This window comes from Puma concolor, chromosome B3 (genome assembly GCF_028749965.1).
Source record: "Puma concolor isolate L17-30 chromosome B3, mPumCon1.1.hap2, whole genome shotgun sequence".
Classification (NCBI taxonomy): domain Eukaryota; kingdom Metazoa; phylum Chordata; class Mammalia; order Carnivora; family Felidae; genus Puma; species Puma concolor.
Window position 1 is genome coordinate 88868322 of NC_141672.1, and position 23945 is coordinate 88892266.

A 23945-nucleotide genomic window follows, 5' to 3' on the forward strand; every position below is an offset into this window, starting at 1 on the left:
TATGTATCCATGCATTTGCTTGCTGTCTCCAAGTACAGGAAAATTTGTCACTGTTTTGAAAGCTCTAGGATAGAGGATTTTCAAGGCATCAGAGAATTTTTTTGTTTATTTGGGGAGTATACACTGATAGTATATGTAGTAACAGTCTGCCTATGTCTATTCCAATTCAGCTAGGGGGCATTTAATTCACCAGAACCTGCCAGAGTAGGAAGTGGTCACAATTACCAAAAAAAGATCACTTTTTTTTTTCATCAACACTGTGAAATTCTTGAGGGGATAGACTGTGCTTAGGAATTAGTGTCTGAAAAAAAAATCCTACAATTTCATGATTTGATGACAGTTTTTAACTATTTCATCTCTAATGTTAAGTGTTAGTTTGAAGATTACCATGTAATCCTTCAGGAAACACATGTAATTATTTTCATTATCTTTTTTAAAAAATTTTTTAACGTTTACTTATTTTTGAGAGTGGAGCGGCACAGAGAGAGGGAGACACAGAATCTGAAGCAGGCTCTAGGCTCTGAGCTGTCAGCACAGAGCCCGATGCAGGTCTCAAATTCACAAACTGTGAGATCATTGATCTGAGCCGAAATCAGATGCTTAACTGACTGAGCTACCCAGGCTCCCCTTTTCATTATCTTTTGTGTGTGTAGCAGAGAAGGATTTTGAATAGGGGGGAGCTATTTACTGAGCTCTTTTAAAGAGATGCTGGACACTTGGAGTTTTTTACTTAATCCATATAGCAATCCTATATGGTGGGTAGTTTTATCCCCAATTCATAGAGGAGTAAAACAAGAAAAGGCACTTTGCAATGCCACCCATCTTTGAAGTGTTGTGCTTAGGAGGAAGAAGAAACTCATAGGGAGAATGTGGAAGGGACTGATGGCTGGGATGAACTCTTTTTTTTTTTAAGTTTTTGAAAAATTTATTTTGAGAGAGAGAGAGAGAGAGCGAGCAGGGGAAGGGCAGAGAGAGAAAACCCCAAGCAGGTTCAGCACTGTCAGCATTTAGCTGGGCACAGGGCTCCATCTCACGAATTGTGATATCATGACCTGAGCTGAAATCAAGAGTCAGATGCTTAACTGACTGAGCCATCTAGGTGCTCCTGGGATGAACTCTTAATGTCCTTCCTACTAGAAGCTGGATCATTTAAAGAAAACCTGAAGGTTCAAGTGTACCTAGAATAAATTATTCCCTGTCTTTACAATTAGGCAAGAGAAGTAGGAGTGGCCATAGAAGACCTCAATGTAGGAGTGAAGAATCCCCTAATCCTTGGATTGCCTCAGAACCCCAGCTTCTATAGTTTTTTGAGGAAAAAAACATTGCTCATGTTCCCTGAAACATTTCTGGTTGCTTAGTTAAATCCTTAGTAAAAATATGAAATTAAATATACATTTTATATCTTTAACATTTCTTATATTATTGAGGTATAATTCATATACAAAAAAACTCTATATATTTAAAGAGTATAATTTGGTGACTTCCTTGACCATTACTGCAATCAATACAATATGTCACCCTCAGAAGTTTTCTTGTGTTCTTTTGCAGCTGTCTTCCTTCTACCCTCATTTCCAGGAAACCACTGATCTGTTATAGATTAGTTAAAAGATTGGGGCGCCTGGGTGGCGCAGTCGGTTAAGCGTCTGACTTCAGCCAGGTCACGATCTCGCGGTCCGTGAGTTCGAGCCCCGCGTCGGGCTCTGGGCTGATGGCTCAGAGCCTGGAGCCTGTTTCCGATTCTGTGTCTCCCTCTCTCTCTGCCCCTCCCCTGTTCATGCTCTGTCTCGCTCTGTCCCAAAAATAAATAAACGTTGAAAAAAAAAAAAAAAGATTAGCCTAGTAGCGATTAGACCTTTAGATCACTTCTTAGTGTGGTTCCTGAATTAGTAGCATCAGCACCACCTAGGAACTTGTTAGAAATGTAAACTCCCTGGGCGCCTGGGTGGCTCAGTTGGTTAAGCGTCTGACTTCAGCTCGGGTCATGATCTCACGGTTTGTGGGTTCAGCCTGTGTCATGCTCTGTGCTGACAACTCAGAGCTTGGAGCCTGCTTCAGATTCTGTGTCTCCCTCTCTCTCTGCCCCTCCCCTGCTTGCACTCTGTCTCTCTCTCTCAAAAATAAGTAAATGTGAAAAATTAAAAAAAAAAAAAAGAAAAGAAAAAACTCTCATGTCCCATACCAAACCTCTGAATCAAATTCTGGACATGGGACCCAACAATCTGTTTCAACAGTCCATCCAGGTGATTCCAATGTGCACTAAAGTTTGAGAATCAGAAGTTTAGATTATTGTGCCTACTTTGCCAACTGAAAGAATAGACTCCAGAAATCTCTAAATTAAAGAAAACTTGGGCTTTAAAACAACTTGTAACTTAAAATAAGAACATTTTGAGCAATAAAAGTTTGATAAACATGAGTGCAAGTTCTTTTTGCTATTTTAAAACTTTTTTATGATGGGAAAATTTTTAAATATATGCAAGAGATAATACTGTAATGAATTCCCATGTATCCATTAGCTGACTTCAACAGTTATCAACTCATGACCAATCTTATTTCATCTATACCCCACCTACTTTACTCCTCCCTACACCATGATAGTATTCTATCTGTAACATGACAGCATGTGTCCCTAAAAGATAAGAATTATTTTTTAATGTAACCATAATACCATAACACACCTGAAAAATCTATAGTAATTCCTTAATATCAAACTATCCAGCCTGTGTTCAGTTTTCCCAATTAATCATATATATGTGAATATATATATTGTATTTGGTTGGTTCAAAGCAGAATTTAGACAAGGCTCAAATCCTGAATTTAGCTGATTTGTCTCTTCACTTCTTTTTTCATCTACAGGTTCCCCTCTCTTATCTCCTTGTTTTTTTTTTATTTTTCCTTACAATTTCTTTGCTTTGGAAACTGGATCTTCCATCCTGTAGAGTTTCCTCTATTCTAGATTTTGGCTGTTTACATTCATGTATCATTCAGCATGTTCCTCCATCCCCTCTAGTTTCTATAACTGGTAGTTAGATTTAGGGGTTGATCACATTTGAGTCTGTTTTATGGCAGGAATACTTCATTTGGTGTTTTATTCTTTTTTAAAAAAGTTTTTTTTTAACGTTTATTTGTTTTTGAGAGCGAGAGCGTGCACGTGCGCAAATGGGGGTGGGGCAGAGAGAGGGAGACACAAAATCCAGAGCAGGCTCTAGGCTCTGAGCTGTCAGCACAGAACCCAACACAGGACTCAAACTTGCAGGCCGGGAGATCATGAACTGAGTGGAAGTTGGATGCTTAACCAACAGAGCCACCCAGGCACCCCTGATGTTTTATGCTTTTATCAGAAGCCTATGAGACCTGGTTTCTCTCTTTTAGTATTGTTAAGATTGGCCCTTTTATTCAGGTGTTGTTAACTTTATCCAGCAACTGGTATGTTGATAAATAACTAACAACCAGCCTGGGGCAGGTATGAAGGAGGAACCCTGATTTGTAATATTTCTCTGATTTATTCCAATTTCCATAGTATAAATATTTTTACCATAGCTGGTTTTAAGCTACTAACATGTCATCTGGCCTGCAAATTTCCTGAAAATTTAACAGTTGGCTTTTGTGAGCCTGTCAAGCCAGCTTGAGCACACTGCTGGCTTCTCCCTCCACTCATTATGAAGTACCTAATCAGCTTTTCACTGAAGGATTTCTAGCAGCTGTTGATGGCCTTAGTCTAGATGAAATGTAGATCCATTATTTCATTAGAGTTGTAAAATGGTGGTATTCAAATTGCCACTCCTTGTAAAATTAGTATTAATTTGAATGGTTCCCTAAAGAAAAGATCTAGAAGTCCCTAAAGAAAAGATACGGGAAAGGTGGGTTACATTCTAAATTCTTCCCCCCACCCTCCCTTTTCTAAACCAGTTTTAAAGGTAATGAGTTGCTTTTCTAGCATCTTCCAAAGGCAACCAAAAGTATCTTTTACATTCAGCATCATTATGAATTCAAGGTTTAAAAAATATATATATTTATATATATCTGGTATGTTTGAATCCATTGCATTTATTCTTGTTAATGCTCAAATTATTCCACCTTTGGTTAGTGGGAGCCTCTCCAGGTTGACCACTAAGTCCTTTGATAAAATCCTAGTAGTCTTTGTTAGTTTTCTTACCCTCTGCCATGAAGATATTCTAAACTCTTCCTGTGTATTTCTTGTTTGAGGACTGGAATCAGGGGTGCCTGGTTGGCTCATTCAGTGAAGCATTCCACTCCTGGTTTTGGCTCAGGTCATGACCTCACTGTTTGGCAGTTCGAGCCCTGCATCTGGCTCTATGCTGACAGGGAGGAGCCTACTTGGAATTCTCTCTCCCTCTCTCTCTCTGCCACTCTCCAGCACTCCCAATGTCACATACACACACACACACAATAAATAAATAAACTCAAAAAATAAAAGAAAAAGAACTGGAATCAACTGTTTCCTTGTGAGAAATTTTATTTTTGAGACTACAATCTGGGCACTAACTCAGCTAGATCATTGCTTTGGGTTGTTACTATTTTTAGGCCTTTTCAGTGAGCAGAGGGAAAATACATATTTTTCTTTAAGAGAAAATACATTGTGAGTACATGCTGATATTCCCAATTTAAATCTAGAATTACAGGCATTAAAATAAGTTATATTTAAAGTGCTTATAGGAAGAAGCAAAAATAAATGAAAAAATGTAGCTTTGTCAGAGATAACTGACAAAAGTTACTGGAAACTTAATCTTGGAACATTATACATATTTAAATGTGCCTAAGAGTCACTTCTCTGCTGTCCTTATAACTAGGATTCTGCTGGGAGAAGTAAGAGTGTTCACCATATATTTTCTCTTCAAGAGGATATTCATCTCAGATTTGATCCCCTGGCATCATTTATTCTCCTTACTGACCATGGCATCGTGGTAAGTAAATTCAACTTGAGATTAGATTCGGTCCAATCTAGTGGTAGGTCCAAAGTCGTCATATATTCATGTAATGAGAAAGATGGATCAATAAAACTAAGTTGTTTGTCTAGAAGAATAAAATTCTTTAAAGTTGATTTGAATTAAAAGAAGCAGAGGCATTGACAACTAATACCTGTTTGGGAACCTGGTTCTAACCACTACCATAAAACCAGGATAACTAAGGGAACTACAGGAACTGCATAAAATTGGATTAAGGATCTTTTAAAAATAATATTTATTTCTACATAAATAATATATGCTTACTGTAGAAAACTTGGAAAATTTAGAAATAAAGTAAAATCAGCCCACATTACTCATCATACTACCTATTATAGCCATTGTATTTGTCATTATACTCTATTTTTTTCTCATATAAATTTTGTATATGTCTTTAATATAAAAAGGTAATTTCTATTCTCTTTTGCTAATTTTTTTCCACTAAGGAATTTGTTATGACTATTTTCTGACATCAACTTACATTTTATAACATGATGTTTTTTGTCATAAATATACCTTTACTTAGCCATTTACCTCTTGTTGGACATTTGGTTCCAATATTTCCCTCTACTATATAAATGCTGCTTGCAGCTAAAAACTATATTAGTTTTTTGGGATAAATTCCTAGAAGTGAATTGTTGGATAAAAGAGTGGACACATTACTCTTTATACTTTCTTATATAATTTCACAAATTATTTATTAAATTCATCCTTTTTCATCTATCTTCCCTCATTAAAATATAATCTCCATGAGGGCAGGGGTCTTTGTCTGATGCCTAACACAGAGTAGGCCCCCAGATAAATATTTCTTGGATGAATAAAAGGGTATTTTTAAAATAGTCTTAAAAAATTAAAAAAAAAATGTTTTTCATATGCACTGTTAAATTATCTTCCAGAGAAGCTTGGCAATGTATCCTCTTTTTCCCTCAGATCTCACCTGTCCCAGGTACTGACAAAAAACATGACAAAAGACACACTCTACAGTGTTGAGAAGAAAATTCAAGCCTCTTTTAATTTCACCTTCCAGACATATATAGCTTTACTATATATCTTCACAGACTTACAATGTAAATTTATTATTATTTTAATTTACTTTTATTACTTGTGTGATTAAGCTTTTTAGAAATATGACTAATTAGCATTTGTATCTCATTTTTACAAGTATTTTGTGTATCATTTATTTTTCTTTGGGGATCTTTAATAGTCACCTAGATCCAGCTTTGAAAACTTTGATGTACTTCTGAATCACCAGGGAACCTGAGTAAGAGACAGGTTCTGATTTAGTAGGGCTGAGATAGTGCCTGAGATTCTGCATTGCCAACAGGCACGGGGGGATCCCAGTGATGATCTGGGGTCCACCATACTTTGAGAAACAAGAACCTAGATTATGTCTCTTCACTGTGAGTTAATCTCCAAGTGAATGCTGTCTTGTTGGAGAAAGCTAAAGAAACTGCAGTCTCAGATCACTCAGCCTGCAGTGCACTGTGCACTGTTTTTCTTTATTCTTATAAAACATATTGTACTTCTGGTACAGTGAAGATGGACTGTTTTAATTTGATCACTTCACATAACTATAAAACTACCATGTTTCAATATGGGTCTAACTATCCAAATTCTGAAAGAGTAATGCCGAGGCAATCTATAATTTTCTTTTTTGATGGATCAGTTGTTTTGATTCTCTTTGGTCGTATATTTTTCTTATATAGTTATTTCTGGTAGTGATGTCATTTCCACTTTTGTTAATGAGGCCATTTTAAAAACCTTAAATGAAGTTGCACCTCTGTATCTGTTTCACATTAACGTTGATTTCTCTGCAGGCCCGGGTCCTTTTTGTGATGATTGTGTTGGTCCAGCTCACCATTCTCATTACTTTTAGGTGTCAAGGATATCCAGAGCATAAAGGTAGTCATGGTTCCTTTTATTCTTTTTTTTTTTTTTTTTTTTTTTTTTTTTTTTTTTAAAATGTTTAATCCAAGATGATTAACTCAAGCCTTTTTTTTTTTTTAATTTTTTTTTTTTTTTTAACATTTATTTATTTTTGAGACAGAGAGAGAGAGAGAGAGAGAGCATGAACAGGGAGGGTCAGAGAAAGAGGGAGACACAGAATCCGAAACAGGCTCCAGGCTCTGAGCTGTCCGCACAGAGTCCGACGCGGGGCTCGAACCCACAGACTGTGAGATCATGACCTGAGCCGAAGTCGGACGCTTAACCGACTGAGCCACCCAGGCGCCCCGGTTCCTTTTATTCTTAGGAGACTTCATTTTATTTTTTTATTTTTTTATTTTTTTTATTTCAAAAAAAATTTTTTTAATGTTTATTTATTTTTGAGACAGAGACAGAGCATGAATGGGGGAGGGTCAGAAAGAGAGGGAGACACAGAATCCGAAGCAGGCTCCAGGCTCTGAGCTGTCAGCACAGAGCCCGACGCGGGGCTCGAACCCACGGACCGTGAGATCATGACCTGAGCTGAAGTGGGACGCTTAACCGACGGAGCCACCCAGGCGCCCCAGGAGACTTCATTTTAAAGTGTCATATAATGTGCTCACCACCACCAATATAAATACCAACATAAATTGTCTTTGCCTGAGCTCTGTGAGGTGCAGTCTTCAAACTTACACGTTTTCCACACTACTTGATCTTTTTTAAAAAATTCAGGTTTTTGGTGCTACATTGCAATAATATGAAGCTCAACCAGAATCGGGGTGGGGGGGGGAGATATCACAATATAGCTCAAAATGAGCACACATCTCTGCCAAATATTGAAGATCCTCCACAGTCAGGTCCTATCTAATTAGCCATATCTTCAACCAGTTACCTATATTTTAGCCTGGATAATTTTTCACTGTTCTCTACACACACCACATTCATTTCTGCTTCTGGGCTTTTGCCTAGGCTATTATCTCTAATTCATTTTTCTAAATTTATCTAAATCTTAGCTTCCTTTAGGGCTCACCTCAAACCCTCTTTTTCATACAATTTTCTCCATTCCAGATCCTAATGAACTCTTGTTTCTTTGAATCCCTATCGTCCTTCCTGAAAATTAATGCTGTAGTTGGTCAGTCACCTTGCTTATGTAACCACTGCCAATGTATATACGCTTTCTCCTCCCTTGAGGATCTGTGGTCCTTTAGTCTGTGGCCACAGAATGGACCTTCTCTGTGTGAAGCCCAAACACTTGGCACTTTTGGCACTATATTTTAAGAGAAGTTAATTTGAAGAGCTTTAGAGATCTCTTTCAAATGGAGTAAGAGGATAGCTGTGAGTTAAGAGCTGTGTCACATATGGGAGAGGAGTACTAGATATTCATACTTAATATTAGACTGGAGAAATTTTGGTATTTCTTTGATATAGTTTTGATATCTTTTCATATATCATTTGGAAGTGTGTACATTTGGATACTAAATCCCACAGAAAACAGAGATTTGTCATACTTTGAGCATAGCACTATATTTCAAACCTACATGTTTAATCATGGAAAAAAGTATGTGCACATGCATATGTGTGCGTGTGTGCACATGTGTGTCTCACAGCTATACCATTGCTTTGAACTTCCTACGTTCTACAATTCTAAGTGAACTGGCTTATCAGAATTCCCGCCAACTTCTGAATTTAAAGTGGCATCATCTGTATAGTTACCATATAACAAAAGATTTGCTAAATGTATAATAGTCCATGGAAGTCTTCTAGAAAATGAACTGTATGTGTGCTTACTGGGTTTTTCAAATTTATTCTGTTTAGGGTCTCCAGGATTTATAAATTTGGCCTCATTTTCCCTCCACGTCTTGAGCAAACTAAACATCTTCTACTATTCTGTGTTGTTGCTAACCCTATATACAGCACTGGGTAAGTCAATTAGGAAACTTGAGATTGTGGAGAATTCTGCCATATATGGAGAATTTTGACAATAGAGTCATTTAGGCTCTTGAGAACGTAATGAACAGCACATAGTTTCTGTATAAATCATTTCCTGAAACATGGTCTTGGGAAATAAAGTTCTTTCCTAACATGTTTAAAGAACATTTAGTTGACACCGAGTTAACTTAAGCTGAGAAGACCGTTAAGGAATTAGTGTGTAGAGAGCAACCTTCTTTGACTACCTTAAAGTTTTATCCTTTATTTCATCACACTTTTTATTCCCTTTATTATCATCATAATGATAATCATAATGATTATCTTCTGAGTTAATCATCTCTTCTCTCATTAGAATATCCATTGAGGTCTTAATCTGTCTTGTTCAGTGCTCTATGCCCAGTGCTAAGCACAATGTGTTGTATATAGTTCAATGAATATTTAGTAATGTGTGGCTCTTAAACACTCAGCTCAAAAAAGAAAGAAACTGAGATGAGCAATGAGTTCAGGCATATCCGAGTTCTTCTGTTATATTTTTATACCCAATATTTAGTCACTTAGCCACTTAGGGAAACAGAAAACACTGTGAATCTCTTTTTAAAGCTTTTTACTTATGTTCCTTAGTGACTAAAAGTCAATTAGGAGTAGATTAGCCTACTTGTTACTTAATCTTGTGCTTTTATTCCACCTCAGGACTTTTCTTTGCTCACTAGTAAACTCCCACCAGAGAACAGAAAGTAGTTAAATTAAAAAATATATAACACTTTAGGGGCGCCTGGGTGGCGCAGTCGGTTAAGCGTCCGACTTCAGCCAGGTCACGATCTCGCGGTCCGTGAGTTCGAGCCCCGCGTCAGGCTCTGGGCTGATGGCTCAGAGCCTGGAGCCTGTTTCCGATTCTGTGTCTCCCTCTCTCTCTGCCCCTCCCCTGTTCATGCTCTGTCTCTCTCTGTCCCAAAAATAAATAAACGTTGAAAAAAAAATTAAAATATATATATATATAACACTTTAGAATTCTGTGTAACAAACTATGGCAGATGGTCCTTTGGAGGTCAGTTTCCCTGTTCTAAGCTAGGTTGAAGCTATTTTAGACACTTGTCTTGCACTAGAAGGTAAAGCAGGTGATTTGGTTCCTGGATGTAAAAGAAAACATTAAATGGGCTGAATTTTGCTCCATGTTTAAAAGTTGAAACTTGCAGGGAAAACTTTTTTAGACTCTGTATCCATTGGAGGTTAAATAATATACATCTGAGAAAATTACCTATGACTTTTTAAAGCTGAACCCTGATATTACCAGCAAATGATGGTATTTGCATTTTGAGAATGGAAGTCTTGACTGTCCATTAATCATTCTTGACAATATAGTAGTTCCAGAAACCTACACACTGAGAAGGGGAAGTAAATAATAGGGCAGAGAGAAAAGTCATTCTGACATTCTAAATGAAAAGCAAGTTAAATTTTGTACATGTTAACCTTGAATGTGTAGTTGATGTACAAAGTAATGGCTTGGGTCAGCAAGTAAAGGTCAAAATACTTTCATTAATATTAATAAAAAAGAGAAGAAGTGCATTTTAGAAAGATCAAAGTGGATGAAGTTTATTGCTTAAAGGAGTAAATAGTAGTTACCTAGAAAATTAGTTTCCATACATCTTTGCTTCTTAAAGGAAATGGTAATGCATTATATTAGGTTACTATTGCAACAGAATCTTCTAAAGTTTCTGAATGTACTCCAATCTGTTTCTGGAATCTATTCAGGTACAGCATGTACTCAGACAATTTTATAATTAGACAATTACGGAGCAAAGGAGCAAATGGTTGGCTAGCTAGGACATAGGGTACAACATAGAGATTAGCAAAGAAAAAAAGCTATGCCGGTACAATGCTTCTAAATTTCTTTTTTACATTTATTTATTTATGAGAGACAGAGCACAAGTCGGGGAGGGGCAGAGAGAGGAGACACAGAATCCAAAGCAGGCTCCAGTCTCTGAGCTGTCAGCACAGAGGCCAACACGGGGCTCAAACTCACAAACTGTGAGATCATGACCTGAGCCAAAGTCGGATGCTTAACCTACTGAGCCACCCAGGCGTCCCACTAGTACAATGCTTATAGATGACTACTCTCACACTTATTATTCCCATAAATGCACCTTGTGATGTATATAATCATGATCACAGTTATTTAATCTTCTGCTTTCCTGTCCATTGCCTCTTTCAGGACCATGGTTTATTGGTGAAATCATTGAAGGCAAGTTGGGTTGCTGCTTTTCCTTTGGGATCTTTGTTGATGGACATTTCCTACAAGGCAGCCTAACATTTATAGTTGGAATTCTGCAGGTAAAAAGTCAGAAATGGAATTGTAAAGCATCTTGGCTTTTTGGACTAATTGCATAACAGTTTTGAATTAAATCCAGTCTCAAACACTATAGATCATATTTTCTAATTTATTGGCAGGGTAATCTTTAATATTTGTTGTTTTATTTGTTTTTGAGTGCTTCTTAAGCTCGCTGTTCCACTACTCTCTAATAAACATCTAAAATACATTTTGCAGTCAGGGTTTATAAAAAGTGAAATAGATTTTTGTTTTTGTAGTTTGTTTTACTGTGTTTTTCCATTGATAAAAAATGAAATATGGGACTTATAGTAGAATAAATATAAGTAAACCAAAATTGATTATGATAATGAAGAAGGAAAATGTTTTAGAGGGAAGAAAGGAAAAATAGACAACACAAAATGGGTTAATTATCCCGTGGAAGCTGCACTGGGTAAGAACTAGGCCTAGGCTTTTTAGTGATGTCTTAGCAGCATACTTGTTTGGGAAAACACTGATAGGTTAGGTTTACATTTGGATTAAAATTCCTTTAAAGCAAACACACAAATAAAAAAAAACTGACCTGTAGCAAATCTCTGTATATAAGTTTGAAAAGTATTTGCCTATTTATTTATTTTACTCACCTAATGGGACTAAGGTACTAAAATCTCAAATGATGATCTCATGTTTGGGAAGAGATCCAAAAACATTGTTAAAAATGAGTTAACAGCCTCATAACAGGGCAATAAAGCATAATCAGCAGGATTATAGACAAAGAGGGAAGACTTCTGCCTAGTAAACACTGACCAAAGACCACAACATTCTTGGTATAGCAGTATTTTATTTTATTTTATTTTATTTTATTTTATTTTATTTTATTTTATTTTACTTAATTTTTTTAGGTTGAAGTATTTATTCTTTTTAATATAACTTATTGTCAAATTGGTTTCCATACAACCCCAGTGCTCATCCCAACAAGTGCCTTCCTCAATGCCCATCACCCACTTTCCCCTCTCTCCCACCCCCCATCAACCCTCAGTTTGTTCTCAGTATTTAAGAGTCTCTTATGGTTTGCCTCCCTTCCTGTCTGTAACTTTTTTTCCCCCTTTCCCTCCCCCATGGTCTTCTGTTAAGTTTCTCAAGATCCACATATGAGTGAAAACATATGGTATCTGTCTTTCTCTGACTGACTTATTTCACTTAGCATCATACCCTCCAGTTCCATCCACGTTGCTGCAAATGGCCACATTTCATTCTTTCTCGTTGCCAAGTAGTATTGCATAGTATATATAAACCACACCTTCTTTATCCATTTATCAGTTGATGGACATTTAGGCTCTTTCCATAATTTGGCTATTGTTGAAAGTGCTGCTGGTATAGCAGCATTTTATGTGTGCATAGGTCCCGAGTCTGGTTCAGTTCTCTTTTATGTATTATTACATAAATACGTAAGGAGGCTGTCTCTCAGGAGTACTCTTACAACAAGTAAAACCTGAGCCTTACTAAAAGGTGGTGTTTGTATTCATATTTTAATAAATAGTACACTAATACTGGATTTTATGTATCATCTAGGCCTGTGGCTCCCAAACCTGTTATCCCTACCCTTGACTTGTTCTCTGCACTTCAGGTGCCTATATATCCAACTGCCATTTCACATCTTTCCTTAAATCTCTAGCAGCCATCCTCAATATTACGTGTCTAATAGGAACTTTAGTTTCTACCCCAAACCTGTTCCTCCCTCATTTCTTTCCAATTTCAATAAATGGCTCCACCATTTACCTAGTTTTTCTAGAATGTATCCTTAATTTTTCCCTTTCCTTGTAATATGCTGTATTAATTCATTAGCAAGTAATCCCTTGTTTGATCTCCCTCCAATGCATATCTTGAATCCATCAATTCTTTCCATCTCTGTTACCACCACACTAGTCTAACTCATAATTATTTCTTGTCTGGGCTACTGCAGTGACCCTCAGGCTAGTCTTCCCACTGCTGCTTTTGCCTCCCTACTGTCAGTTTGCCACACAGTGTCCACTGTTGTCCTTTCAAAAGCTTAATCAGCTCACTCCTGAGCTTAAAGACCTTTAAGCAGAGTCGTGACATGATCTTGGTCCCGCTGACTGCCCTAATTTCCATCCAGCTCATCATGTTCCATGTTCATGGGCCTTAAATAGGCTAAGACCTCTCCCACCTCAGGGGTTTACATATGTGTCTTCTGCCTGGAATGCACTTCATTCCCCTGAGTCATTCCTGTTCTTCAGGCCTTGGCAAACCCATCTCTCAGTTACCCTCTTGTGACCCAGTTATTTCCTTCATTGAATTTATCACAATCTATAATGATTATTTTTTTGGTCTCTCTCTCTCTCTGTTAGAGTGTAAGCTCTATGATGCATCCTTTCTAAGTTGTTCACCACTGTGTCCTCAGCCTAGAGCCTATCACAGTGCCTGCCATGTATTGGGAGCACAGTAATTATTTGGTCAATGAATGAATGAATCACACGGCAGCTAAATTTGAATTATAACTTAAATCTTCTGATTCGCATTCCAGTATTCAGCGTGCTACTTCAATTAAAAATACATGGGGCGCCTGGGTGGCTCAGTTGCTTAAGCATCCAACTCTTGATTTCAGCTCAGGTCATGATCTCACTGTTCATGAGATTGAGATCCGTGTTGGGCTCTGAGCTGAGAGCACAGAGCCTGCCTGGGATTCTTTCGCTCCCTTGCTCTTTGCCCCTCCCCACTCATCCCCTCTTCTCCTCCCCCCCCCACCCCAAATAAATAAATAAACTTTTAAAATACAGAGATAATGGGGGAACCTGACTGGCTCAGGTGGTGGAGCATGCAACTCTTGATCTTGGGGTCATGAGTTTGAGCACCATGTGTGGTGTAGAGTTTACTTTAACAAAAAAAAAAAGAATAGGGCTCCTGGGTGGCTCAGTCTGTTAAGTGTCCGACTTAGGCTCAGGTCATGATCTCATGGTTTGTGGGTTCGAGCCTCACGTCATGCTCTGTGCCGACAGCTCAGAGCCTGGAGCCTGCTTCAGATTCTGTGTCTCCTGCTCTCTGCCCCTCCCCCCACTCTCACTTTGTCTCACTCTGTCTCTCAAAAATAAATAAGTGTAAAAAAAATTTTTTTAAAGAATAATAAAATAAGAGATTAAAAAAAATAGTGATGCCTACGTCCCCCCTCACTCTGCTAAAAAGGAGTGTGTGTATGTATGTACATATACTCAGTTCATTTCCAGCTTAAACATTACTGAGGGCTTCAACATAAATGATACCTACTTTTAAGATGAACAAAAGGATACAGGCAAATGTACAACTAACTATAAGTCACCTCTTGCTGAGTGTTATAAGCAACTGTGATTGAAGCATAAACAATCAGAGAATCAACCCCCAAGAAAGAGAGCAACATATTGTTAGGAGCCACCAATAATGTGTTAATGAGACCTGGCCCCCTAAGGTCTTGCTAATAAGATAATACCCTGTTCTGCTTCTCTTTCCAGCTGGCATTTTTTAACATCCCCTTGATGGTTTACCTGTGTTGGAGCTTGTTGCAGCGGTGCTTTGGTCACAACTTTCGGTCCCATCTCCGTCAAGGCAAATACTTGAAGGTTATACCTATTCATCTACTTATGTTACTGCTGTACATCTGGCAGATCTATTCCTGCTATTTTCTTCATATGACATATGGCACTCTAGCTTTTTTCTTCTCCCCTTTGCGGACCTGGTTGACACTGTTAACACCTGTTATCATTCGTTGTGTGTGGACACTGAACTCTACCAAGCTTGGAACCTTCATAGCACAGTTAAAAAGCCACTTAAGCTCCTAAAGGCCGTGCCTCACCATCTGCCTCTGTAGCCCAGGCCCCTGGCCCAGCAGCAGGTGGAAGGCCAGTGTTGGTGGGCAGGCTTCAGGGAGTTGCTGCACCTTGGACACCTGGGAGTTGGGGAGGATTACCCACTACTGATTCCTGCAGAATGGACTGCAGAAAAATCTCTAAATAATGCCATGATTCCTTCCTTCTCCAAGAAGGCAAAGAGTTGATTTACTTTTGTGAAGAGAAAGTCCTAATCAGGAGATCCACAGGGCAGGGGCTGGGTGTGTGAATGGTTGTATCAGAAGCCCACTGTATTTTTTACGGTTACTTCACGTAAAGTACCTAGCACAGTGTGTGGAACTCCGCAGCTGTGAAGGGTACCACTTTAGGGGCAGGGAACCAGTGTGAACTTGGGCCCTACCCTGACTACCCTTGAGGTACTAGCTCCCAGTCTTCTTTTCCTTCGAGGTTATGGGCTCTCTGCTTCTTTAGGTGGTTTTTTCTTTTTTTTTTTTTTTTCTTCAATCTAATCAAATAAATGAATGATGGGTAATAACTCCGACTGAGTTTTGTGTGTGTGTGGCCAGGCCTCTGGGCGGGAGGAGGCGTGGCCGGGCCTTGGGGGAGGAGCACAGGTGTCACCCGGCCTCTGAGGGCGGGGTGGGTTGGTTGTTGCCGGAAACGAACCCGGGTCCGTGACTCCCGGAAGTAGAACGTCCACAGCTGTCTCAACGCTCGGCAGCTGCCGTGGCCGCCTTTGTTTGGAAGTTCCAGGTAATCTGAGATGGCGAACGCAGCCGCGCCTACAGCGGCGGTCCCCACCCTAGCTCCGCCTTTGGAGCAGATCCGGCACTTGGCAGAGGAGCTGCGGTTGCTGATACCTGCAGTGCGGGGTGAGCTGATGCCCTTGGGACGGGCGACGGCAGGGGCGGGCTTGGTTAGGGAACAGGCCGACTGTGGCGCCGGCGGGGGCGGGAACTCGGGCGGAGAAGGTGGGGGTCGGGAGTGGCCTCGCTTATCTCTGCTCTTCCTTTTGCCCCTCGCCGGGCCCGCGTGCCACACCCACTAGTCGGCGAAGCCCTGGAGACCACCAAGGAGTTTAATCCTGAGACGTTTTGGAGGAGACTCAGTGAGTGCCTCTCCTGTTGGGGACTTGCATTTTTCATCCCTTCCTGTGTCCTAGCCCTTTTTCCCTCCCGCTTTTGCCCTGCCGCATCCTCTCGGTGGGGATACCTCACCTTCCTCATCCTGAGCACTTCGGAAGTTGGAATATAAAACATAGATTTGGGGAGGTGTTTTTGAGGCTTCTCAGCCGATAAGGGTTGAGAGGAAACGCATCATCCGCAAAGTCCCTGCTGCAGCTGCAGGCTTATCTTTTTGGCACTAACATATTGGCTCCAGCCTCCTCTGTCACCCCACAGATGAGGCAGCTGTGAACGTGTCAAGGGAAGCTACGACTCTGACCGAAGTCTTCTCTCATCTTCCACTGCCCTCTCCACAGGTGGGCTTTACTTGTTGGAATTTTTGTGCTGCCTCGTTATTCATTAGGAATCCAATCATTTTCTTTCCACCTTTTCCACTCAAGCCAGGGGATTTATTTTCCACACCTGTTAAATAAGATGGCAGTTCTCACCTCACAGGATTGTTGTGAAGACCAAATTGCCAAGTGCCTTCCTTACCTGGACTAGGCAGATCTTCTAAATAGGTATTGGTTCAATCCGAAGTTCATCCTGGTTATTTCCTTTCTGATATATATATATCAGATATATATATATATATATTTAAGCACTTGCTGTTTGCTAGGTGTTTTCACATCCATGATTCCCATCTGACAGCTGAGTAAGCAGGCTTATAGGCTCAGGTAAATAAGCAGTGGAGCTAGGATTTAAATTAGGGTCTATCTGATGTCTAAACTACACCTTTTCTGTTATACTACACAATACTCTTTTTATATTGAATTACTTTTTATATTTAATCTAACATATTAACAGTATAAACTCAGAAGATGTCAAAGTTAAGTGTGCTAAAAAGTTTATATCCCCCCTCCCCAGTTCCTTTTGTATTGTTCCATATGTATTTGATGCATGTACACACTTACATGTATATGCCTGCTTTTTACACAAATGTTAGGATACCATACACACTTTTCTGGGCCTTCCTTTAAAAAAAATTAACATGGCCTGCAAATTGATTTTTTTTTTAATGTTTATTTATTGATTTTTGAGAGAGAGAGAGAGAGAGAGCACAACCCGGGGAGGGGCAGAAAGAAAGAGAGAAACACAGACTCCAAAGCAAGCTCCAGACCCTAGGCTATCAGCACAGAGTCTGATGCAGGCTCAAACTCACAAAGCGTGAGATCATGCCGTGGTCGGAAGTTGGATGCTTAACCGACTGAGCTACCCAGGTGCCCTTCACATTGATTCTTAGTAGCACATATAAAGTTGCTCAGTTCTTTGTAATGCTGCATAGTATTCAGTAGAGTTGTTATAACCATAATTTATTTAACTGGTACTTTATGTGAACATCTAAGCTGTTTCCAGCTTAGACTTGTAACTATTATAAACAATGCTGTGGTAAATTGCCTAATACAATCTTTGTGTATGCATGTATATCAGCAAAAAAAAAAAAAAAAAAATCCCAGAAGTGGAATTTCTGGAGCAAGAATTTATGCATTTTTAATAACCCCTTATTATAAAACTGATGAAAATAAACATGGTGTTATAACCAGGTGTGCTTTATTGCCAGTTTTTCTAGAATGAGGTATACTTAATTTGGGAATCAGGTTATTTTAAAATGGCATAGTCATTACCTTATTTGTTTTTCATAATAGTTTCATTTTCTTTCTCAGTCTATATATCCAGATGTTTCGAAATGAAAAAATATTCCTTTGCTGCACCTACAATGATAAACTCTCCCCCTAAATACCCTAGAGATCTATGATGAGAAAATAAGAAATGAATTATTTGAGAGCATTTTAAAAGCTTTGTGCAAGAAAGTCAGTATTTATTTCAAGGGGAGTATGACTATTACCTTACCTGTTGTCTCTTTTCTTTCAAATATATTTGGGATTCGCTGCTAATATTCACAGTTGATAGGATACCATGAGGAGGCAGCATGAACTATTTTTCTGTACATGCCTCCGACATTGGTTTCACTTACAGTTAAAAAGTTAGAATTTGGGGGGCGCCTGGGTGGCTTGGTCGGTTAAGCGTCCAACTTCGGCTCAGGTCATGATCTCATGGTCCGTGAGTTCGAGCCCCGCGTCGGGCTCTGTGCTGACAGCTCAGAGCCTGGGGCCTGTTTCAGGTTCTGTGTCTCCCTCTCTCTCTGCCCCTCTCCTGTTCATGCTCTGTCTCTCTCTGTCTCAAAAATAAATAAACGTTAAAAAAAAAAAATTAAAAAAAAAAAGTTAGAATTTGGTTTTGTTTGAATCATGATTGCTTCCTTAGGATCTTAACATGTTAGTCCTACAGAAGTATGGCTTTGTTTTTTATGTGTTTGGATGTTGAAGCAATGTCAATTGCCTCTGGTTACCCAGAGGATGAATATAAAGCTTTAAACACTTATTCTCACACATTGTACTTACCCACCATCCCAGACTGATAACAATTCATGGACTGGCCCCAATCAGTGGACCACATTTTATGTAGCACTGGCTTGTAATTTAGCGGAAAAATGAGGACAAGGAAGACAGGAGAAAGCCAGTGACTGCTTAGAAGGAAAATAGTCAACCTTGTAGAGTCCATGATAATTTCTTTTAGGTGTGTGTGTGTGAGAGAGAGAGAGATCAGACACCTGGTTAATGGTCTAAGATAGGGTTGGCAGATTTTTCTGTAAAAAGCCAAACAGTAAATATTTTAGGCTTTGCAGGCCAGCTACCTAACTCTGCCGTTGTAATGTGAACACAGTTATAGATAATATGTAAATGAGTGTGGCTGTGTGCCAGTAACACTTTATTTCTAAAAACTGTCAGTGGGCCTAATTTGGCCCATGGGCTGTAGTTGCCAACTCCTGGTCCAAGATATGGTGAATACTTCACAGCAGATCATGAGTATCTTGGGATGTAGAATATTAGGAATAAGTTTTTCCTGATGTTCCTTAATGTTTTATTGAGTTGTCAGCTCAGTCACGGGGCCAGCTAATTCCTCTCTGCTATGTGCTGAGAATAGTTCAAGGCCTAAATCAGAATAGGACTACAGAAAATGTTTATAGATGATGCTGTACAGATGTCTGCTCTCTTCTACAGCAAATGGACTGATGAATCTAATCCATTTCTTTTTTTTCATTCTGAAATTGATCCATTGCCTCATAGGAAACACAGAGGTTCTGTGAACAAGTCCATGCTGCCATCAAGGCAATGATTGCAGTATATTATTCACTTCCCAAGAATCAGGGTAAGCCACTGTATACACATAAATGTTTGATTTATAGAGCAGATCTTTGCTAATATGACAGCTTCTGTCCTGAGACTATTACCTTTTCTTCAATTTGAGCATGTAGTGTAACTTGCTCACATAAAATGCCCTCAAAGATAATATAATATCAGTGATCTCCATAAATAATGCTTTATGCTAAGATATGGATGCTGTATTACCATCTTCCCTGCTTTGCCTGACTCAAAGGTTTTTAGTTTTCACTGGCTCCTCCCCCTCTAACCCATTATAACCACTATAGATGCTGGATCTATAGGGGCCTCCCCGGTCTCCTCCACCCATATGACATCACACGCTGTTTCTGAACTCCTTTACAAGTTAAGTGACCTCCAGCCCTGCCTGTAGGGTAATGCCTTGATTATAACCATGCCAAAATTATAAATGAATGCATGTCTCATGGATCTTTAGGGTTACTCAGAGATAGTTTAAACTTCAAGTGTTTCAGCCACAGTTGCCAAGGGACCATTGACCTTAACGAATGGATACATGCTGTCATGGAAGTATTTTGTTCCAGATCTCTTTAGGAGAGCACTACTGAGAAATGGTGGGAGGAGCAAGAAAAAGACATGGGGAAATACATAAGACCTAAGTTTTGTGTTGGTACTCACATTACTTTAAGTTCTGAAGGGCTTAAACTCTCAAGAAAGCAGATGGTGACTTCCAGAAAGGAGACCAGGCTGCTTAGTCTTTGGGTTTGGCTACAGGAATCACTCTGAGAAAGCTGGTACGAAGCACCACTCTGGACATCGTAGATGGCATGGCTCAACTTATGGATGCGCTTTTCATGACTCCAACTCAGAGGTAGTGATGCTACAATTGGGTTTATCAGTTAATGGGGTTCCTTGCTTCAGGGAGCGGAAAAAAACCTCATTTCAACAGCAAAGTTACTAATAGCTGAAAATGATGTTGAGCAAGATCATTCTTTTTTAGGAGAGAGGAACATTGGTTATTGATATATCCTTATTGATTCCTTTCCCCAGCTCAGAGAACAATGACCTTATTTCCTACAACAGTGTCTGGACTGCATGCCAGCAGGTTCCTCAGATACCAAGAGGTGGGTGAGAGTGGGAAATGGGCTTTTGACTCTGCTGGCCAAAGCAGATAGTTCTCTCATATCTAGTTTGTAGTTTTGTAGCATGTGCATATTTTAACTTACAACTTAGTGGAATGCATATAGTTTATCAGTAACATCAAAAAACAGGTATTAACATTTTTTGCCAGTCTTTTTAGCTCTTATACTTAAAAAAATTTTTTTTAATGTTTATTTATTTTTGCGACAAAAAGAGACAGTGTGAGCAGGGAAGGAGCAGAGAGATATGGAGACACAGAATCTAAAGCAGGCTCCAGGTTCTGAGCTGTCAGCACAGAGCCTGACATGGGGCTCAAACCCACGAACCATGAGATCATGACCTGAGCTAAAGCCAGACACTTAACCAACTAAACCACCCAGGCGACCTAGTTCTCATATGTTTTTAGCCCTCTTTCTGTGGCCGTGTCTTGTTGAACAAATGTGATTTGTTCTCCTGGTCCTGCCCCAGGAGCAGTATTATGGGACACACTGAAGCCCCTATGAGGTAGTGCCAGCTGGGCCAAAAGCAGTGTTTGTCAAGAGGACCATGAAGGGGAACATCATGTTACCATTTTATTTCTTCTAGTGGTGAATGATGAAAAGCTTTTTAACTCCTCTGGTTACCCGGAGGATGAATATGAGAAAAATTTTATTAAACCACTGCTCTTGTTGACTATCCTTGGCACTCTTCTCAAATGGGAACACCATTGGTTGCCATTTGCAGACTTCACAGAATTGTTGGGTTTCTCCTCTAATTCTAGTGCTTCTGATTTTTCACTCGTAGATAACAAAGCTGCAGCCCTTTCAATGCTGACGAAGAATGTGGATTTTGTGAAGGATGCGCATGAGGAAATGGAGCAGGTGAGGGGACAACTCCATGATCATAGATGAAGCTATAAAGAAAGGAAATGTCCTGAGCATTAACTCAATAAGTCCCATCTTCACTCCTGGCTTTCAACTCCCATCTCCTACCCACACCAGTGTGTGATTTAGTACCACTCCCCTCTGTCTACTGCTGGGCAAGGGGAGTGAGAACAGGGTGCTTGAACTCTGTAGCCATTAGTGAAGTAGCTGGCTGAGGTTTGGGGATAACTCAGACATGATGCTGAAAGTGTAAAAGCCTTGGTTTTTTGTTTTTTGGGGTTTTTTTTGGCATTCAAATATATCATGGCATGTCTTAGGCCGTGGAAGAATGTGACCCGTACTGTGGCCTCCTGAATGACACTGAGGACAACTCTGATAACCACGGTGATGAAGAGGATGATGGGTTGGGGTATCCAAACAATCGGGACTTATATTGGTCAGAGGAGGATCAAGAGCTCATAATCCCATGCCTTGCACTGGTGAGAGCATCAAAAGCCTGCCTGAAGAAAATCCGGATCTCAGTGGCAGAGAATGGGAAGAAGGATCAGGTGGCCCAACTGGACGACATTGTGGATATCTCTGATGAGATCAGCCCTAGGTAAGCGGAATCCCCACTTGAAACGTGAGCAGCAGCATGTGACCTCAGCTTGTGTTGTCACCTTAAGATTTTCCCCCAGTTTTTTATTTTGAACATTTTCGACCTACAGGAAAGTTGATAAAAGTATTGCATTGAACATCCATGTATCCTTCATCTATGTTCACCTGCTCACATTTTTTTCAATATTGGTTTATTTCTCAATGGATTAGATGTGCCATTTTTCTCCTGAACCATTTGAGAGTAAGTTGCAGACATCGGTGACATTTTACCCCTAAATACTTCAGCAGACATTATTATTATATCTGCGAAATATAACATTGAATAGAAAATAGTTACTATTCAAATGTCCCCATTTGTCTCTAAAATGTATTTTAAAGCCTTTTTTTTTTTTTTTTTTTTTTTTATCAAGGGGTCTGTCATAGTGTCACAGTGCATTTGGTTGTCATCTCTTGCAGTAGTCTGGTTTGGTTGTAGTCTCTTGCAACTATAACAGTCCCTATCCAAGAATCTAGGTCAGTTGTCTCACAGAATATCCAAAAATCTGGATTCATGTGATTGTCTTTTGTATGATTATAGATTATATTCAAGTTAAATATTTTTTTGGCAAGGAGGTCACATATTTGAGTATTTTGTGCTTCTCGTATCATATTGGGCAGGTGCATAATGTTAGTTTGTCCCATTATTAGTGGTACTAAATTGCATCACTTGGGTAAAGTCATGCCCACTTGAGTGACATCCATGGATGAACTCCACAGTTATTAAATTGATGGTTTCACATCCTCCCATTTTTAACTGAATTAATCATGTCCTATCATATAGGCCAAGGGATTTTTTTCCCCCAGATTCCTAGGGAAATGGGGTAAGTAGATATTTAGTACATATCAGTTGAATTGATTCTGGTTGCTCAATTTAAGGAATTAATAGGCATTTATGGGACATTTCTCACATTCTCTCATGCCTTAATTGTGTACTGAAAACCACCCATTTCAGCTTTGTTCCTTTTTTTGTTAATGGTTATTTTTGCTTTCTGTCCTTAGTGTGGATGATTTGGCTCTGAGTATATACCCACCTATGTGCCACTTGACTGTGCGAATCAATGTAAGTACCAACTTGAGGGAATAGCTACTGACCTAAGTGGTAGAATTCCCCTAATTACTAATATTTCCTTTAAGCGATAGGAAACATATTTATTTGTTACACTAGGATGCCAGTACAACAATAATGTCACAGTTCTTACATGTATTTCTGCCTGATAAATATTTATTGAAGTTGAATTATAATAACCATGAGTTCTGGTACTACTCTCTTCCATAACCTCTTGGGCAGTCACTTAGAAAAACCCAAAGACCATAGAAAATGCTACTTTGAAAAAGAAAGTTTGATTTGCCGCAGTACTTTAGTATCTTCTCAACCTGAAGTTGTAAATATCTGATTTCTGGTGTAGGCAAAACCAAGTGTTCCAGAAACATACTCTGTTCTAATATAAACACATTGGGTGATTTAACTACAAAAGGTCAAGCTGTTTATAAAAATCTGATTTTATTGTATTCTTTCATGTCCTGAGTCCTGTGGTAGAGAGAATTCTATTATTTTTAGAGACTCAAATTATCTCTACAGTTACTGGAAAAAGAAATAAAACTACCAAATGGCTTATATCTTATATTCAGAATTTTCAATCCTAAAAATATTTGATAAATTAGATAGTGGAAATTAAATTCATCAAATGTATCTTCACAGTGTGCATATACCTTAAAGTAGAATAGGATCATTTTGGGCATTAACTTCTTTTTTCACATTCACTTTTTAAAAATTGACTTCCCAAGAAATAAACATCGTTAGCAATATGCCTTGTCAATTACCCCAAATAAAAAAAAAAATTAAAAGATGTAGTATATATTGGTGGCATATATATATCCTCATGTTCTCTTGTTACCGGTATGCTTAAAATTCTGTACATAGAATTTTTTTAAAAAGGAACTTCAGCTGTTCCTGCTATATATTCAAAGCTATCAGCAGTTGGGACAAATTCAGGTTATATTCTTACTTTT

At 39.0% G+C, this 23945-nt stretch overlaps 2 protein-coding genes across 16 annotated transcripts in view; both read left to right on the plus strand.

Annotated features, from left to right (window-relative positions):
- TMEM62 (transmembrane protein 62) overlaps nucleotides 1-15195 on the plus strand; it is a 34000-nt gene extending 18805 nt beyond the window's left edge. For all 4 annotated transcript variants that reach the window (XM_086710503.1, XM_025918956.2, XM_086710505.1 and 1 more), the window contains 5 exons: nucleotides 4809-4922; nucleotides 6779-6863; nucleotides 8700-8804; nucleotides 11023-11141; nucleotides 14619-15195. In XM_086710503.1, coding sequence (XP_086566629.1) covers nucleotides 4809-4922; nucleotides 6779-6863; nucleotides 8700-8804; nucleotides 11023-11141; nucleotides 14619-14945 — 750 coding nt within the window. In that variant the 3' untranslated portion in view covers nucleotides 14946-15195. The remainder of the gene's footprint in view (nucleotides 1-4808; nucleotides 4923-6778; nucleotides 6864-8699; nucleotides 8805-11022; nucleotides 11142-14618) is intronic.
- Nucleotides 15196-15630: 435 nt separating this feature from the next.
- The window catches only part of CCNDBP1 (cyclin D1 binding protein 1), a 39008-nt gene continuing 30693 nt past the window's right edge, over nucleotides 15631-23945 (plus strand). For 6 of the 12 annotated variants that reach the window (XR_015252610.1, XR_015252611.1, XM_086710508.1 and 3 more), the window contains exons 1-9: nucleotides 15633-15826; nucleotides 16003-16062; nucleotides 16355-16434; nucleotides 19246-19327; nucleotides 20071-20167; nucleotides 20347-20420; nucleotides 21220-21296; nucleotides 21617-21897; nucleotides 22935-22995. Coding sequence is in view for 7 of the 12 variants with exons in the window: in XM_086710508.1 (XP_086566634.1) it covers nucleotides 15718-15826; nucleotides 16003-16062; nucleotides 16355-16434; nucleotides 19246-19327; nucleotides 20071-20167; nucleotides 20347-20420; nucleotides 21220-21296; nucleotides 21617-21897; nucleotides 22935-22995 (921 nt within the window). In the remaining 5 variants the exon portion in view is untranslated. Of the gene's footprint in view, nucleotides 15827-16002; nucleotides 16063-16354; nucleotides 16435-19245; nucleotides 19328-20070; nucleotides 20168-20346; nucleotides 20421-21219; nucleotides 21297-21616; nucleotides 21898-22934; nucleotides 22996-23945 lie in introns of all 12 variants that reach the window. The other 6 variants (XR_015252613.1, XR_015252614.1, XR_015252612.1 and 3 more) reach the window with 3 other exon arrangements.